We start from the raw sequence: 16812 nt of genomic DNA on the forward strand, positions 1-16812 counted from the left end.
TTCTCCCTGGTCAATAATTTATGTCCAGTTTTTACAGCAAGTTTTTTCCCAAGCTGAGGTTGAGGCAAAACTGTGCAGAGCTGAGCAGTGGGACACAGAAACCAACTGTGCAGAGGGTGACTCTGAGCACACATGGGAAGACTGTTCTGAACTGCTGGTTCTGAGCTGGAGAGGTGCTCTTGGAAATCCAGCAAAAGCAGATGTGTTTGTTGGGAATCCTCAGGAAAAGCTCCTTCATCCTCATGGCTGTTGCAAAACAGGCCCTGCTGACAGGGTTGTCTGGTGTTCATCAGGGAAAGCATTTAAAGTGGTTGTTGCTGCCTGCAGTGCCCTTGGCTGGCTGCGTCTTTGAGGAAGGATCATTGTCTGGAGTTACTCCATCAGGACTGTCTGTGACCTGAAAGACCCCAGGCCAAGCCTGCATTCTGAGAGCTCCCAGCCCTCGGGCCTTGGTCGCAGTCCCAGGCTCCTGTCCCAGGTCAGGCTGGAGGTGGGAGCTGCTGCTTCCCTGAGAATGTGAACATGTTCTGCACTGTCTTCTCCCCTATCCCAGCTCATTCTCTGGGGTCTCTCAGTGCCTAGGGAGTGATTTCCCTTGAGTTCAGGGACACAAGCAGTTTTCTACATTTTGGACGCCGTTGCCTGGATGTTTTAATTCCAAACTTGTTTGTTTCTTCCCAGTCTCGCTCTTTGAATTTCCTTTTCCAGCAGCACATGAAATTTCAAGTTTCCTTTGATTTTCTGTTTTTAACTGGCAGAACCTTTGTGGGGAGGGGGTTCAGCTCTGTGGAGCTGAGGGTGACGGTGGGAGCCGTGCACTGGGGGGACAGCGCAGGTCCTTGGTGGCTCCTGCTGTGCCACTGCTCCCGGGCAAGGGCTGCGGATCCCGCTGCTGTGGGACCTGGCATCTGCCCAGGGGCATGGAAGTCCCCGATCCTTTCCTGCCTCACGCAAGATAACCCCAAAAGGGCAGGGAGCAGGGGCTCCTGCTCTGGGGTTGGATGGGGATCCCTCAGGATTTGGGACCAGCGGAACCCCTGCCCGGTGTCCGTCCCATCGCCCTGGCCAGGAGGTGCTGGGCACGGGAGAGGGCATCGAGCCGCTGCTGCCAGTCGAGCCTGGCTGCGGCCCCGTTTCCCGCGGCCCCGTTCCCCCCGCCGTGCGCGGGCCCTTTAAGCCGCCGCCATCTTTGCTGCGGGCACGGAGCAGCGGCCGCCGCCCCTCGCTGGCCCCGCCCCTCTCTGGGCGGCTCCCGCGCTGCCCATTGGGCGCCGCCGCGGCACTTCCGGCGCCGCCGCGCCGCCGCCTCCTTTCCGGTCGCCATTGTCGTGGCGGGAGGTGAGTGAGGGCCGGGGGCTCCATCCGCCGCCATCCGCCCGCCGGGGCCGCGCCCGCCGCCGCCACAGCCCCGCGCGGGGCCGTGGGGAAGGCCCCGGGCGCGCCGATGGGGCCGCGCCGGGCCGGGGCCCGCGGGCTTGGGGGCGTCTCGGGTGTCCCCGCGTTAACCGTGCCGGTGTCCGCAGGCCGCAGCCATGGCGCCCAGCCGCAATGGGATGATCCTGAAGCCCCACTTCCACAAGGACTGGCAGCGCCGAGTCGCCACTTGGTTCAACCAGCCCGCCCGCAAGCTCCGCAGGTGAGTCCCGGAGCTCCGGGGGCCGCGGGAGGGGCCGGGACGCCGCGGATTCCTTCAGCCATCCCCCGCTCGTGCTCGGGGCGAGCCGCTGCCAGGTGATGAGACATCTCCGGAATCGCTGCATCTACAGTGATGAACGCTCTTCCCTGGGTCTCTGATGGCAGCACAGCCGGCCCGGCCCGGCTCTTCGTTCCGGAGCCATCGCAGGGCAGGAGATGCCTCCCTGCGCGGCCGGGAGTGGCACATGTAGAGGTGCCGTGTACCCCGTGGCTGTCACAGGTGGGCAGGAGGCTAGCGACACTTTGTTTAGACTAGCCATAGTGTGACCAGCAGGAGCAGGGCAGTGCCTGTCCCCTGTACGGGTGGTGTTGTCACACCTGGAGCTCCGGTGTTGTGTTTGGCCCCTCGCTGCACGACAGACATCGAGGAACATGTCCAGAGAAGGGAATGGACCTGGGAAGGGGCTGGAGCAGCTGGGGGGTTCTCAGCCTGGAGAAAAGGAGACTCGGGAGGAACATTCTGGGTCTCCACAACTGCCTGACAGGAGGGGGTCAGGCTCTGGTCCTAGGGAACAGGGACCAGAGGAGAGGGAACGGCCTCGGTTTGTGCAGGGGAGGCTCAGGTTGGGCATCACGAGGAATTTCTTCACTGAAAGGGTGGGCAGGCCTGGTAAGGGACTGCCCAGGGAGGTGGTGAGGTCCCCATCCCTGCTCGGTGCTCTGGGCTGGGTTGATAAGGGAAGCTGGGCGCCGGGCACAGGTTGGACTCGATCACCTCAGAGGTCTTTCCCAAGCTGAAGGATCCTGTGACGCTGCCGTTCCAGGAGGAAAGCTCGCCAGGCCAAGGCTCGCCGCATCGCCCCCCGCCCCGTGGCTGGGCCCATCCGGCCCATCGTGAGGTGCCCTACGATCAGATACCACAAAAAAGTCCGTGCTGGCAGGGGCTTCAGCCTGGAGGAGCTTAAAGTAAGTACAGAGCATCGATTCAAAAAGCCAAATAAAGTTTGAGCTCAGCTGATTCTCCTGTCCTGCCCGAGGTGACTTCCTCAGGTGTTGGTACCTGCTAGGGAAGGCTGTGGATTTCCTGGCTCTGGGAGCAAGGAAGGACTGGTCTTACCTGTGGTGGTGGAGTGGGTGTGTGAAGAGTGCTTTGAAAGGTAAATGTCTGTTTATCTGGTCAGACTGTCATTTAAAATTCTGTTAAAATAAAGCTGAAACAGGGAAAGTTTAGGTTGGATAGATGAAAGAAATTGTTCCCTGTGAGGGTGGCGGGGCCCTGGCACAAGGTGCCCAGAGAAGCTGTGATGGCCTCATCCCTGGAAGTGTCCGAGACCAGGCTGGATGGGGCTTGGAGCAACCTGGGATAAAGGAAGATGTCCCTGCTCATGGCAAGGGATGGAACTTAAAGCTCTTTAAAGTCCTTTCCAACCCCTACTATTCAGAGATTCTATGAAATTTGAATTCTGAAAGAGCCTTGAGTCTCCTAAACTTTTTTTTATAGAGGCAGAAGACTAAGATCGTCTTCATTAAATTGTTTCTTTGTGAAACATTTTTCTGCTAATTCTAAATATTTTAGCCGATGTTTCCAGTTAAAGGACCAAGTAAACTCAGCTCAATTTAGTTCTTAGATTAGCAGAGGATGTTGTACCAGGAGGAAGAACCATTCAGCACAGCCTCTTAGAGTAGCTGGAGTAATAATAGTTGGATTAAAGTGGGAAATGTTTCCTGTCCTCAGTTCCTTGTCCCTGTGACCTGCCCAGGTGTGCTGAGCTGCTAAAGGTGGTCTGCAGGGCCCCCACTGTGAATCTGTGATCAGATTCCACATCAGGGCTCGCTGGCAGCACCAGCTGCCCCTGCGCCTGCTTCAGTGTCTTAATTAAAGCATTTATAACTGAAATTGGTGCACTGAGGCAGGGGGATTGTTCTGGGTGCCAAATACTTAATTGCTTATTTTTCTTTAATTTTTGGATAATGGTGGAACACAAAACAGGATGCAGCTGTTTGTCTTCAAACAGAAAATTAGTTTTTTGTTTAAGGTAGTCTAAAAAATTAGTTATTTGAGGGTTGTTTCAGATGGTTAGAAAAAAATCCTGATTTAATGCAGCTCCCAGTATTCAGTGAATCAGAGTTGTCCATGAGCTGACTCATAAACATCTGTCTGAATCCAAGTTTTAATGTGTCCTGCAGGGGTTGCACTTTGCTCCTCTGGGAAAATCCACCTGCAAAACTCAGCCCCAGCAACGTTTTAAGCACAAAGATACACCAGGACACCCTTTGTGGGTGGCGTAGTTGGTCCCTCACTGATGCCCAGCCTTCCTCCAGAGCCTGCATCCCGTGCTGGCTGTGCTGGGATCCCTGCCTGGCTGTTGGGAGTTGTGGGATACTGACACTGCTCTCTCCTCTCTCCTCAGCTCGCTGGCATCAACAAGAAGTTTGCCCGGACTATCGGGATCTCCGTGGATCCCCGGAGGCGGAACAAGTCCACCGAGTCTCTGCAGGCCAACGTGCAGAGGCTGAAGGAGTACCACTCCAAGCTCATCCTCTTCCCAAGGAAGCCAGCCATGCCCAAGAAGGGAGACAGCTCTGTGAGTAGCTGACTGCTGGAAATGTGTCCTGTCCTGGGAGGTGTGTCAGACAGAGCTCCTGAGCCTGCTCCCTTGTGTGAACCCCATGGTTCCGAGCCCAGCACAAGGCCAGGCCTGGCAGGGTTGAGTCTGACAGGGCACTCTGGGTTGCAGTGGCACTTCAGCCAGGCATTTGGCTGAGCAGCTGCTGGCTTGTTTTGGTGCTGATTCCTGGAGCTTTGCTCCTTGCTCAGCCAGTTGAGTTTTAGTTTAGAGAGCTAAATTATCACAATGGCTGGAAATTCCCCTTGGAGTCAGTCCTGCTGGTGGAAGGCTGAGGGACAGGCTGTGAGTGGCTCCAGAGCTGTGTGCCAGCCTGGCTCCAGAAGGTGGTTGTTATTGACATTCAAAAATGGTTTTCATTAAAACCCCTCCAGGATCAGAGCAGAGCTGTGTTCCCTGGCTCTGCTGCCAGTAGATCCAGGGAACACAAGGGTAAGTTCAGGCTGTCCTCCCATCTTGTGGGGAATCTGGCAGCTCCAAGCTGCTTAACTCCATCTTCAGAGCAGGAGGAAGAGCCTGGAGCTGAAACACTGATTCAGATGTGTTTGCTGGAAGTCAGCTGTATTCAGTAAACATTCAGTCATTTTTGTCTGATGACATGCTCTTACAAAAAGCTGGAATCCACCTGAAAAGGAGTTGCTGAGGAACGTGTTGAGTGTATATGAGCTGTGGGGGCTCAGCCTGGAGAAAAGGAGGCTCAGGGAACGGCCTCAGTTTGTGCCAGGGAAGGTGGTTCAGGTTGGACATCAGGAATTTCATCCTGGTAAGGGTGGTCAGGCACTGGCAGGGGCTGCCCAGGGAGGTTTGGAGTCCCCATCCCTGGAGGTGTCCAAGGAAGGAACGGATGTGGCACTTCAGTGCTCTGGGCCGGTGACAAGGTGAGGATCGGGCACAGGTTGGACTGGATGATCACTGAGGCCTTTTCCAACCTAGATGATCCTGTGATCCTGTGTAAATTGAGAGCAGCACAGTTGGTGTCAAAGCTGTCCCAGCTGGCAGAGCTGTGGCCGCTGCTGCTCTGGCTGGATCCGGGCACAGCGTGGGTCGCTGGTGCGGCTCATCGGTGCCAAACGCTCTGACGTGCTGGCTTCGTACCCATTCTGTGTTACAGCTCCTGGCAGGATCATTAGCACCATGTTTAAGCTGGGTACCTGTGTACAGGCTGTGCTTTAGCTGAGGTTTCAGCCAGAGAAGTTTAAATCCCGTTCTTCTAACATTCCCATCTTCTGTTGTGCAGCCAGAGGAACTCAAGATGGCCACTCAGCTCACAGGACCTGTCATGCCCATCAAGAACGTAAGTGTCATTTAATCATGTTCTGTGTGTGACGTGATTGAGGTTGGACTTGCAGAGAGGGTTCTCTCCTTCCTGCCTCACAGCTGAGGGTGGCTGTCTCCAGACACTGCCCATCCTGGATCAGAAGAATACAGGAGTAAGTCTTTGAGAGAACTGTGAAACTGGGGGCGCTTTGGGTTCAGCTGGGGTGGGAGTGCTCAGGCAGGTTCTGTGGTCACCATTTGTCCCTAAATCTCTTCTGCTTCCCAGAGCTGCTGTCAGTAGTGTCACAAACCTCTAGTGATTCCCTACAACTCCCTGACAGGAGGGTGGAGCAGGGAGGGGGGGGTCAAGCTCTCCTCCCAGGTGACAAGTGACAGGACTAGAGGAAACAGCCTCAAGCTGTGCCAGCGGAGGTTTAGGTTGGATTTTAGGAAAACTGCTTCACTGACCAGGCTGTCCATCCCTGGCACAGCTACCCAGGGCAGTTGGTAGAGTCCCCATCCTTGGAAGTGTTCAAAAAACACGTGGATGTGGCACTTGAGGACATGGTTGGTGGTAACCGTGGTGGTGGTGCTGGGCTGATGGTTGGGCTTGCTATTAAAGGTCTTTACCAAGCTTAACAATGCTGCGATTCTGTGAAATTTCTGTGAAACCTGACTCAGGTTTCCCGTGGTGCTTGTTTTCATTCCTGCTCCACTGAGGAGCCAGCGGGAAGGCCGATCCCGGCAGAGCAGGCTGAGGGCAGGGCCTGTAGATGGCACGAGCGCTCCGTCCCCGCCGTTCCTCGCAGAGATCATGGTGGGAAGCCTCGGCTCCGAGGGGCAGCCTGACTGTCTGGCGCTCTCTCCGCAGGTTTTCAAGCGGGAGAAGGCGCGTGTCATCTCGGAAGATGAGAAGAACTTCAAGGCCTTTGCCAGCCTTCGCATGGCCCGGGCCAACGCCCGCCTCTTCGGCATCCGCGCCAAGCGCGCCAAGGAAGCGGCGGAGCAGGATGTGGAGAAGAAGAAATGAACTGTTCTCCCCAGAACTGTCAATAAAAAGCCGTAGAGAGCCCAGTGTGCTGTGGTTTTGGGGCACATGTACCGAGCGGAGCCGCCCCGTGTGCCTGTGGCGGTGCAGGGCTGTGTTCCAGCGTGGGAAGCCTCGTTTGCTGTGGTTGGAGGCTCCTCATTTCCCTGACAGCGAGTTAAACACCTGCCTTGTGCCCACTCCTCTGCCTTGTCAGGGCTGCAGCCTGGGCTGCCTTCTGCTCTGATTCTGAGGGGCTTTGGGAGTTCCCCCTCCATGCCAGGCTTTGTCTGCTGCCCCTTCCCTGCCTTCCATGCCAGTATTCCTGGTTTGATGATTTCCACACCTCTGTGTGAGGCAAAGCTGTACAAGTTGGGTGTCATGGTGGGGGTCACTCAGGTGCTGCCCACATGGGGGCTTTCCCCACTTTTGGTGGGGGGGTACAGGAGGAGCAAGGTGTGGCCCAGCCCCTCAGCTGGGCTTGGATGGAGCCAAGTCCAGGGCTGGACTGTGCTGCTCTGCCATCCTTCACTTCCTGGCCCTTGGCTCAGCCCCTGCTCCAGTTCTAGGGCACTTTTAGCCATTTCTTCATGGATTAAAGGCCATCCCGTGGTGGATGTGGCACTCGGGGACATGGTGGTGGCCTCAGCAGTACTGGGGAGAGGGTGAACTGATCTTGGAGTCTTTTGCCATCCCAAATGATTCTGTGATACTTCAAGTGGCACCACAGGAGCTCAGTAGAAACTGGGGGGTTCTGGCCAATCCTCGTGGCTGCTGGGGGGATCCCAGGCTCTGCCTGTCCCTGGGCAGGGCTGATGGGTCACTGGGATGTGTTGGGGGGACCAGAGCTGCTCCAGGAGCACTCACCCAGCCCATTGTTACATCAGTTCAGGAGGGATGGGATGGGATGGGATGGGATGGGATGGGATGGGATGGGATGGGGCACTCAGTGCTGGAGTCCTGGCACAGCTGCATGCTTCCTGGGCACTTCAAAGAGGCAAGGTGTGCCCGGTGAGGTGTTGCCTGTGTCTAGTCACCACGGTGTCCCTCCAGCCGCTGTGCCCAGCCCATGTCCTGCTGTGGGTTGGTACCTCCTGCCCTAGCGAGCCGTGCTGGGGCTGTGGGGGGAGTGGGAAGGAGAGTGGCCTATTTCTGCCAGGCAGGCTGGGGATTAGCTCCCGAAGCCCGGGCCCTGCGTTGCCCTCGTGCTTGTTAGCCCTATCTGCATTTTAATCCCTCCAAATTTGAGCTAATTACATCATCCATAAAGCTGGGTTGACAGCACCGCAGTGCTGGGGGGACAGGGGTGGGTGGGGGGTCCCGGGCTGGGGACTCAGCATGTTGGGCTCCATGTGCATGGAATGTGAGTCTGGATGCTCCAGCACGTGGGGAGGGATCCCGGTGGGTTTGGGGGGACCCCACCCTTGTGCTTGGGCTGTTGGCTCAGAGTGTGGGGGGCCAGGACCAAGGTGGCCTTGGGTACCCCATGGGGAGCAGCTGGGGAGGGTGAGGGGCGGTGGCTGTGCCATGAGGGTCTCACTTGGAGCAGGAGCTCCTGCCCTGGCACAGCCAGCGGTGCTGGGGACCCTGCGGACCCCGCTCAGCGCCGGTGCGGGGTGGGCTCCGCTCCGGAGCCGGCAGCGAGGCAGTTAACGGAGCTTGTCATCCATCTCCCTCTTAGGGCTCCGCTCCCGAGCTGCAGCTTGAGTCAGTTGTGTGGAGGTGGCAGCGGCAGCAGCTCCGGCAGGCACACCGGCACGGCGGGCACACCGGCACGGCGGGCACGCCCCGAGCCAGCCCCTGCCCTGCCGTGTCCCAGCCCAGGCCACCAGCACCCAGGTGAGGGGACGACGGGCAGGGTGGGACCCGCTGTGCCCTCCACTGAGCGATGGATGATGCCAAGGGGTGCCCGCGATCCCGGGGATGGGGACGGTGCCCACCGGAGCTGGGGCACCGGAGCCGTGTGCCGGGGAGGGCCTGGGCACTGCATGACTTCCCCAGGAAACTTCGGCCGGGCTGGGCACGCGAGGGCACGGGTGGGCAGGGGCTGCTCCGTCCCTGCCCCTGCCCCTGCCCCAGCCAGGAGCCCTCAGGACACGCAGGGAGGGGGACAAGCCCCGGGACCGGCAGAGCCCCTGGCCGCCCCGTCAGGCAGCATCGCCTGGCTGAGTGCTCCCAGCCTCCGGGGGCACGATGGACGCCGTCCCCAGCGCGGGGGCAATCCGTCACCTGGTGCCACAGACACGGAGTTGGTGTCCCCGCTCCCCTCCGGAGAGCCCTGCCCGGGCTGGGGGGTGCTGCCCGCAGGGACTGGAGGGGATTTCTACTCCACAGCCCCACACGGGGCACTCCAGGGTGGGTACCCCACCCCACCAGGGTCCCCCCTCCCCTCGGGACACATCCTGCCCCTGGGGTGGGGCTGGGACACAGCTGGGCACGGCCCTGCAGGACCGTGTGAAGCCCCCACAGCCGTGCCCATGGTGTTGGCTGGGACTTGGGGGTACCCGGGCAGTGCCACGAGAGTGCCCCAGCTCCCGCTCACCCCACTGTGCTTTGATGCCTTGCAGGGCCCCGCGGAGCCATCGGGACTGGAACCGGCCACCCCGCCGCGGAGCGTGGCCTGGGGCCCCTCTGCCCCACGCCTGTCCTGCCACCGGGCCCGTGCCTGGCACCGCGGGGCGCCGTGCCCCGGGCATGACGGGCACCTGCCCGGCTCCCTGACGGCGCCCGAGGCAGCGGCCGCCCCGCTCGCCCCCCATGCCCTTCGCCCACGGGGCCGCCTGTGCCCCGCCGCGCCCGGCCGGCATGGGCGACGTGCCCGAGCCGTGCCCGCAGGCCCCGCTGGCCGTGCTCTCCAAGGTGGAGCTGCGGGTCAGCTGTAAACACCTCCTGGACCGCGACACCCTCAACAAGTCGGACCCCTGTGTCCTGCTGCTGATGCAGTCCCAGGGCCAGTGGATGGAGGTAGGAGAGTGGGGGGCACTGCTGGCACCCACCGAGCCGGGCAGGGCGGGAGCCGGGGACGTGGCGGGGCTGGGCACAGGGCGGTGGGTGTAGGGGGCTGCAGGGTGGGGTGCAGGAGATGGTGGGGGGCGAGGTGCCGGGTGCAGAATGTGGGTCAGAGTGCGGGGTTCAGAGCAGGGTACAGGGTTCAGAGCAGGGTACAGGAGACAGTGCAGAATGGGGCACAGGGTGCAGAAAGGGGTGCAGGGTTCAGAGCAGAGTACAGGGTACAGAGGAGGGTACAGGAGATAAGGGAGAATGGGGCACAGGGTGCAGAAAGGGGTGCTAGGTGCAGAACAGGGTGCAGGGTTCAGACCAGGGTACAGGGTGCAGAGCAGGGGTGCATGGTGCAAGACAGATTGCAGGGGTCAGAACGAGGTGCAGGGTTCAGACCAGGTGCAGGAGACAAAGGACGGTCAGGGTTCAGAACGGGGTACAGGGTTCAGAATGGGGTGCAAGGTGCAGAACAGGGTACAGGGTGCAAAGCAGGGGTGCAGGATGGGGTACGGGAGATGACACAGAGTAGGGTGCACAGTGCAGAACAGGTTGCAGGGTGCAGAACGGGGTCCCGGGGGTGAGGCAGGGTGGGCAGGGCACTGTGGAGCACCCGGCAGCCAGTGGGGATGGTGCTAACACTGGGTCACATCCAGCTCACTGGGGCTGCAGTGGGGCCGGGGAGCGAGGCGGGCGTGGTGCCCACCGCATGCGGCTCCCGAGTGGCTCCACTGCCCCGGGACAGGGACAAGGGCCATCTCAGGTCCCCCTGGGGTGGCTCAGGGCTGGAGGGCTGGTGCTGACACTGGCACTGGGGCTGATGCCAGCAGTGGGGCTGGCAGTAGGGCTGGCAGACACCGGGATGGCACAGGGGCTGGCTCGGCTCCTTCCATCCATCCCTCCCCACGCTGAGCTCTGGGCTGGCACCGGCGGCTCGGCTCTAATCGCGGCCGCTCAGCCGGCGGATTTAGCGCTAAATCCCTCGGCATGTCATCGACTCTGCTCGAGCCAGCGCGGAGCCGGGGAGGGGGGGACAAGGGCCCCGTGCCAGCTGCGGTGTGCTGTGCCATGGCAGACACTTGTACCCGGCTGTGCCACAGTGCTCTGTGCCACACTCTGTGCCGCGCTCCGGGCTGTGCTGTGCCAGACACCAGCCAGCTCCGGGAGGCAAGAGGGTCCCTCCTGAGCCACCTTTTGGAGTGACTCCTGTCCCAGCCAGCCTGTGTGCCCCAGACGAGGGGGTGCCTGAATCTGGCTCTGCCCTGGTCCAGAGGGTCCAAGGACCCAACACCCACATCCCCAGAATGAGGGGCTGCCCCTCATTCAGGACAGACACGGGTGGCCACGGCAGGGTGGCAGCAGTGTGGGCTTGACAGATGATGCTGGACTAAGCAGGCAGTGGGCAGGGGCCAGGGGCTGGCAGGGTGCCCTGGCCAGGATGTGTCCCCTTGAGTCAACCCTGGCAGGGACGGGTGCGGGGGAGGCTCCGGAACTGCTCAGCACCCACTGCCAGCGTGGCCAGGAGACACTGAGCACCCGCTGCCCACTGGGGCCACCAGGGCTGGGGGCTGGTGACCCCCAGGCATGGCCACCCCAGGATGGGCACAGCACCTTGTCCTGGCACCAATCCATTGCTCCTGCTCCAGCCGAGCTGTGGCAAAGCATAGCCAGGGGCAGAGAATCCCCGTGGATGACCACAGGGAGCCCAGTGGGAGCAGCGTCCCAGACCCAGGGCTGGCAGGGCTGGAGGCTGTGGGAGGCACAAGGGGCTCCTCCAAACGCCATTCACTGGGGCACAGCTGGTCCTTCCCTGCATTCCCTGTTCCTGCACCCCTATCCCTTCATCCTTCACTCCCCCGTCCCTCATCCCTGTACCCCTCAGCCTGGCATGTCCCATCCCTTCGTCTCCCCTCACAACAGCCCCATTGCACATCCTGCATCCCTGCCTCCCCACGCCGCTGGGCTCCCACATCCCTGTGTGAGCTCTGGCAGCCCAAGGCCCTGTGCCCATGCCACGCAGGTGGATCGCAGCGAGGTGATCAAGAGCAACCTGAACCCCGTGTTCGCCAAGATCTTCACGGTCGATTACTACTTCGAGGAGGTGCAGAAGCTGCGCTTCGAGGTGTACGACAGCCACGGCCAGGCCGGCGTGGGCACGCACGATGACGACTTCCTGGGGGGCATGGAGTGCACCGTGGGGCAGGTGAGCCTGGGCACCCCCCCCCGGGAACCCCGCGGTGCTGTCCCCTCCCCAACGCTGGGCTCTCGCAGATCGTGGCGCAGAAACGGGTGACGAAGCCGCTGTCCCTCAAGTACGGGAAGTTTGCGGGCAAGTCCACGATCACGGTGAGCACCGAGCCTGTGCTGGGGGTGACAGTGGGGTGGGTGACACTGAGCAGGGGCGTTGGGGTGGCAGCAAACCCAGGCGCATGGGTGGCACCGGGATGGGTGACATGGGGCTGGAGTCCTGGGATGACACCAGACCGGACACATGGGTGGCACTGGACTGGGGCACTGGGACAGCATCAAACTGGGACACCTGGGTGGCACTGGACTGGATCAGTAGGTTGGCACAGACTCTTGGAGTTGGGGAGGGCTCAGGGTCCCCGATGGCATCTGCTGGACATCCTGAAGGCCCCTCCTGTGCCAGGAAGGCACGTGGGACCCTGTCCCCTCCCAGGGCACCACAGGGAGGTGGTGGGCAGGGGGGCAAAGCTGTGCCAAGCTCTGAGCATCCACGGCCGCCTCTCAGATCATCTCGGAGGAGATCTCGGGGAACAACGGCTACGTGGAACTTGCCTTCCGTGCCAAGAAACTGGACGACAAGGTGAGCCAGGAGCCAGGGGGGAAGCAGGGCAGGGTGGGCACTGCTCTCTCTCATCCTCTTCCCCCAGGACCTCTTCAGCAAGTCAGATCCCTTCCTGGAGATCTACCGCATCGACGACGACCGCAGCGAGCAGCTGGTGTACCGCACCGAGGTGGGGCCACGGCGGCACCGGGCCCCCGGCCACCCCACGGCCATCCCGGGCGCTCCCCGGCCCCGCTGAGCCCCCCCGTCCTGCAGGTGGTGAAGAACAACCTCAGCCCCATCTGGGAGCCCTTCAAAGTCTCCCTCAACTCGCTCTGCAGCTGTGAGGAGAAGAGGAAGCTGAGGGTGAGGAGGAATGATGGGGACCTCTATTCCTGCCCTGGGGGCATCTGTACCCCAGCTTCCCTGGGGGTGTGCTGGGGACCCCACAGTGCAGGGGACAGGGCTGAGCCCCCCCGGTGCCAGGGCTGAGCCGTGCCCATCACAGTGCGTGGTGTGGGACTACGACTCGCGGGGCAAGCACGACTTCATCGGGGAGTTCTTCACCACCTTCGAGGAGATGCAGAAGGCGATGGGGGAGAACAAGGTGGGACATGGGAACACGGGGATGGCCTGGGGGTCACCCTGTGTGCTGCCAGCAGAGCCTCTCCTAGCAGCCACCTTCCAGCTCCTCCTCTGGGTTTGGCATCATTTTCTTCTCGTTGCCCTCCTGTTTGGGGAAGGGATGGTGGGTTTGGGGTCTTCTGGGGGATCAGTCATGGATGGGGTGGCTGGGAGTGGGGGAAGGCAGCTGCACCCTGGGGCTGCGGGGCTGCAGGGTTATTGGGCCGCAGTGTTCCGGGGCCGTGGGGTTCCCATGAGTGGCACCGGGGCCGAGGGTGCCCGGGCTGGGCCATGCCCCAGCGGGGGCTGCAGGCAGCGCGGGTGCCGGTGCCACAGGTGCAGTGGGACTGCATGAACCCCAAGTACAAGATCAAGAAGCGCAACTACAAGAATTCGGGGGTTGTGGTGCTGCTGGACCTGAAGGTGAGCGCCTGGGAGCTGTGCCGAGCCGTGCCAGGCCGTGCCGAGCCGTGCCAGGCCGTGCCGAGCCAGCCCGGCTCCGTGGCCGGCGTGGGGCACAGCCGTCTGACGCAGATCCCTCTGGAAGATCCACAGGGTTTACTCCTTCCTGGATTACATCATGGGCGGCTGCCAGATCCACTTCACGGTGAGCAGCATCCCCACGACCCAGCAGGGACACACCAGTGGCCCTGCTCACCCTGGGTGACCCTCACTGCCCCCCACCAGGTGGCCATCGACTTCACGGCCTCCAACGGGGACCCCCGAAACAGCTGCTCCCTGCACTACATCAACCCCTACCAGCCCAACGAGTACCTCAAGGCGCTGGTGGCTGTGGGTGAGATCTGCCAGGACTACGACAGGTTGGTGGCTCTGGCGGGTCCCCCGGGGCCACACGCGCTGGTGACGTCCACTCTGGGTTGAGATCTGCTGGTGACAGGCACTCGGTGATGGCACCAGAGCTCCTCACACCCCTTCCCTTGCAGTGATAAGAAATTCTCGGCCCTGGGCTTTGGTGCCAGGATCCCCCCCAAGTACGAGGTGAGGGGGTCTCAGGGCCCTGTGGGACCCCAGGGGTGTGCTCGTCCCTCTGGGTACCCTCGGCTGTGGCACTGGTGGGGCTTGGCAGATGCCAGGGGCTGTAGTAGCTGCCCCCTCCCCTTCCTCTCTCCCTCCAGGTCTCCCACGACTTCGCCATCAACTTCAACCCCGACAATGATGAGTGTGAGGGTGAGTCCAGCTCCAGAGGGGCCGGATCCATGGCTGGGATGCCCCTCACCCCTCGCACACCCCACAGGCATCCAGGGCGTCGTGGAGTCCTACCAGAGCTGCCTGCCCAAAATCCAGCTCTACGGCCCCACCAACGTGGCTCCCATCATCTCCAAGGTGGCTCGTGTGGCGGCCGACGAGGAGCGGACCAAGGAGGCGTCGGTGGGTCCCTCCGCCCCCGCCGGGGCTGGGCTGAGGCCCTGCACACTCGTGACACTTGTGGCTGCTCCGGCGCGGGGCCGGCAGGGGCCGGGCAGCCCCCGAGCATCCCTGTCCCCCCAGCAATACTTCATCCTGCTGATCCTGACGGACGGCGTGGTGACGGACATGGCGGACACGCGGGAGGCCATCGTCCGCGCCTCCTACCTGCCCATGTCCATCATCATCGTCGGCGTGGGCAACGCCGACTTCACGGACATGCAGATCCTGGACGGGGACGACGGCGTCCTGCGCTCCCCCAAGGGCGAGCCCGTCCTGCGCGACATCGTCCAGTTCGTCCCCTTCCGCGAGTTCAAGAACGTGAGTGGGGCAGCGACCAGGTCCTGCCCGCCCTTCCCGGCCCTCCCCTCCCCTCCCATCCTCTCCTGTCCCCTCCCGTTCCCTCCCGCCCCTTTCCATCCCCTCCCCTCCCGTCCCCTCTTTCCCTGTCCCCTCCATCTCCCCCGTTCTCGTCCCGTCCTGTCCCTCCTGGCCTCTGCCGTCCCCTCCGCTCGTGGCGGCGCTGGGAGCCGCTGCCCGCGGCTCAGCCCGCCCGGTGTCCCGCAGGCGTCACCCACGGCCCTGGCCAAGTGCGTGCTGGCGGAGGTGCCCAAGCAGGTGGTGGAGTACTACAGCTACAAGGCCTTCCCCCCGCGCTGCCCCCGGCCCCCCACCCCCGACCCCAGCCTCGGCTCCCCGCAGTGAGGCACCCCCGACCCCCGACTCCAGCCTCAGTTCCCCCTGTGAGACACCCCCAGTGCCCCCCAGCTTTGGGTTGCCCCAGTGAGACCCTCCCCACTCTCCCGGTGTGGCTTGGGGACACACGGGGTCCCCGCCAGGCCCTGCCCTGCCACAGCCCCCCCGGCTGGGGCACGGGGAAAGTCCCGGCCCCCCAGCGCGGGACACCCGCAGCACTGCTCGCTCCCGGTGGTCTGAGCCCTGTGGCCCGGACCCACCCTGCTGTCCCCTCGGTCCCCGCTTCTCTGTCACTGTGACATTTGGAGGCTGCATGATCCCCCCAATAAAGCACCACCCCTGTGCCCATCCTCCTGCTCTCTGCGTGCTCACCCCACCATCGGGGGGTCACTAGGGGTGGGTAGAGGGGCTGGCAGCTCCTGGATGCCGCCGTGTCCCCTCACGGTGACACCATGCTGCCCCACCTGGTGACAAAGCCGAGGACGGTCCCAGCCCCCACATTTCGGGTGTCCGTGGCCGGCAGCGCGCCGGGAGCGCCGGAGCGGCCGCGGCTTTGATGTGCCCGAGCGGGCGCTCGCCCCGCTGTGCCGCGGCCCCGAATCCAGGCCACGGAGCGGGGAGAGGCGGCAACGGAGCGAGCCCAGCTGCCCGGCACACGGCCACTGCCACGTGCCGTGTGTCCTGTGCCGTGTGCCCTGTGCTGTGTGCCATGTAGTGTGTGCCACATGCCGTGTGCTGTGTGCCCTGTGCCGTGTGCCACATGCCGTGTGCTGTGTGCCCTGTGCTGTGTGCCATGTAGTGTGTGCCACATGCCCTGTGCTGTGTGCCCTGTGCCATGTGCCCTGTGCTGTGTGCCATGTACTGTGTGCCACATGCCGTGTGCTGTATGCCACATGCCCTGTGCTGTGTGCCATGTACCATGTGCCACATGCCCTGTGCTGTGTGCCCTGTGCCGTGTGCCCTGTGCTGTGTGCCATGTACTGTGTGCCACATGCCGTGTGCTGTGTGCCCTGTGCCATGTGCCCTGTGCCGTGTGCCACATGCCCTGTGCTGTGTGCCCTGTGCCGTGTGCCCTGTGCCGTGTGCCACATGCCATGTGCTGTGTGCCCTGTGCCGTGTGCCACATGCCCTGTGCTGTGTGCCCTGTGCCATGTGCCCTGTGCCGTGTGCCACATGCCGTGTGCTATGTGCCCTGTGCCGTGTGCCACATGCCATGTGCCCTGTGCTGTGTGCCCTGTAGTGTGTGCCACATGCCCTGTGCTGTGTGCCCTATGCCGTGTGCCACATGCCCTGTGCCGTGTGCCCTGTGCCGTGTGCCCTGTGCCGTGTGCCACATGCCCTGTGCTGTGTGCCCTGTGCCGTGTGCCACATGCCCTGTGCTGTGTGCCCTATGCCGTGTGCCACATGCCCTGTGCCGTGTGCCCCGTGCCGTGTGCCCTGTGCCGTGTGCCACATGCCCTGTGCTGTGTGCCCTATGCCGTGTGCCACATGCCCTGTGCCGTGTGCCCCGTGCCGTGTGCCCTGTGCCGTGTGCCACATGCCCTGTGCTGTGTGCCCTGTGCCGTGTGCCACATGCCCTGTGCCGTGTGCCCCGTGCCACACCCCACGCACCATGTGTCCCCAGCTGTGTTCCGTGTGCCGTGTATGTGCTGTGCGTGTGTGTATCCTGTGCCATGGGCCATGCACCACGGTCACCTGTGACATGAACTGTGTCATGTCCCATGTGCCATGCATCC

The 16812-nt window shown here is 62.3% G+C and overlaps 3 protein-coding genes across 3 annotated transcripts in view; 2 read left to right on the forward strand and 1 right to left on the reverse strand.

Moving 5' to 3' along the window:
- The window catches only part of VPS9D1 (VPS9 domain containing 1), a 74569-nt gene that overhangs the window by 33931 nt on the left and 23826 nt on the right, over positions 1 to 16812 (reverse strand). The gene's annotated exons all lie outside the window — the stretch shown is intronic.
- On the forward strand, positions 1294 to 6588 carry RPL13 (ribosomal protein L13). The gene is made up of 6 exons (XM_068203238.1): positions 1294 to 1338; positions 1524 to 1636; positions 2460 to 2601; positions 4047 to 4220; positions 5500 to 5556; positions 6391 to 6588. The coding sequence occupies exons 2-6, from the start codon at positions 1533 to 1535 to the stop codon at positions 6547 to 6549; spliced, it is 636 nt and encodes a 211-aa protein (XP_068059339.1). The 5' UTR covers positions 1294 to 1338; positions 1524 to 1532; the 3' UTR covers positions 6550 to 6588.
- On the forward strand, positions 9147 to 15093 carry CPNE7 (copine 7). Its single transcript, XM_068203219.1, has 15 exons — positions 9147 to 9510; positions 11564 to 11746; positions 11815 to 11889; positions 12296 to 12370; positions 12438 to 12521; positions 12608 to 12697; positions 12840 to 12938; positions 13292 to 13378; positions 13503 to 13562; positions 13643 to 13776; positions 13900 to 13954; positions 14092 to 14143; positions 14211 to 14344; positions 14465 to 14701; positions 14948 to 15093. Exons 1-15 carry the CDS (start codon positions 9304 to 9306, stop codon positions 15083 to 15085), a joined length of 1710 nt encoding a protein of 569 aa, XP_068059320.1. The 5' UTR covers positions 9147 to 9303; the 3' UTR covers positions 15086 to 15093.

This window comes from Anomalospiza imberbis, chromosome 12, assembly GCF_031753505.1.
Source record: "Anomalospiza imberbis isolate Cuckoo-Finch-1a 21T00152 chromosome 12, ASM3175350v1, whole genome shotgun sequence".
Taxonomy (NCBI): domain Eukaryota; kingdom Metazoa; phylum Chordata; class Aves; order Passeriformes; family Viduidae; genus Anomalospiza; species Anomalospiza imberbis.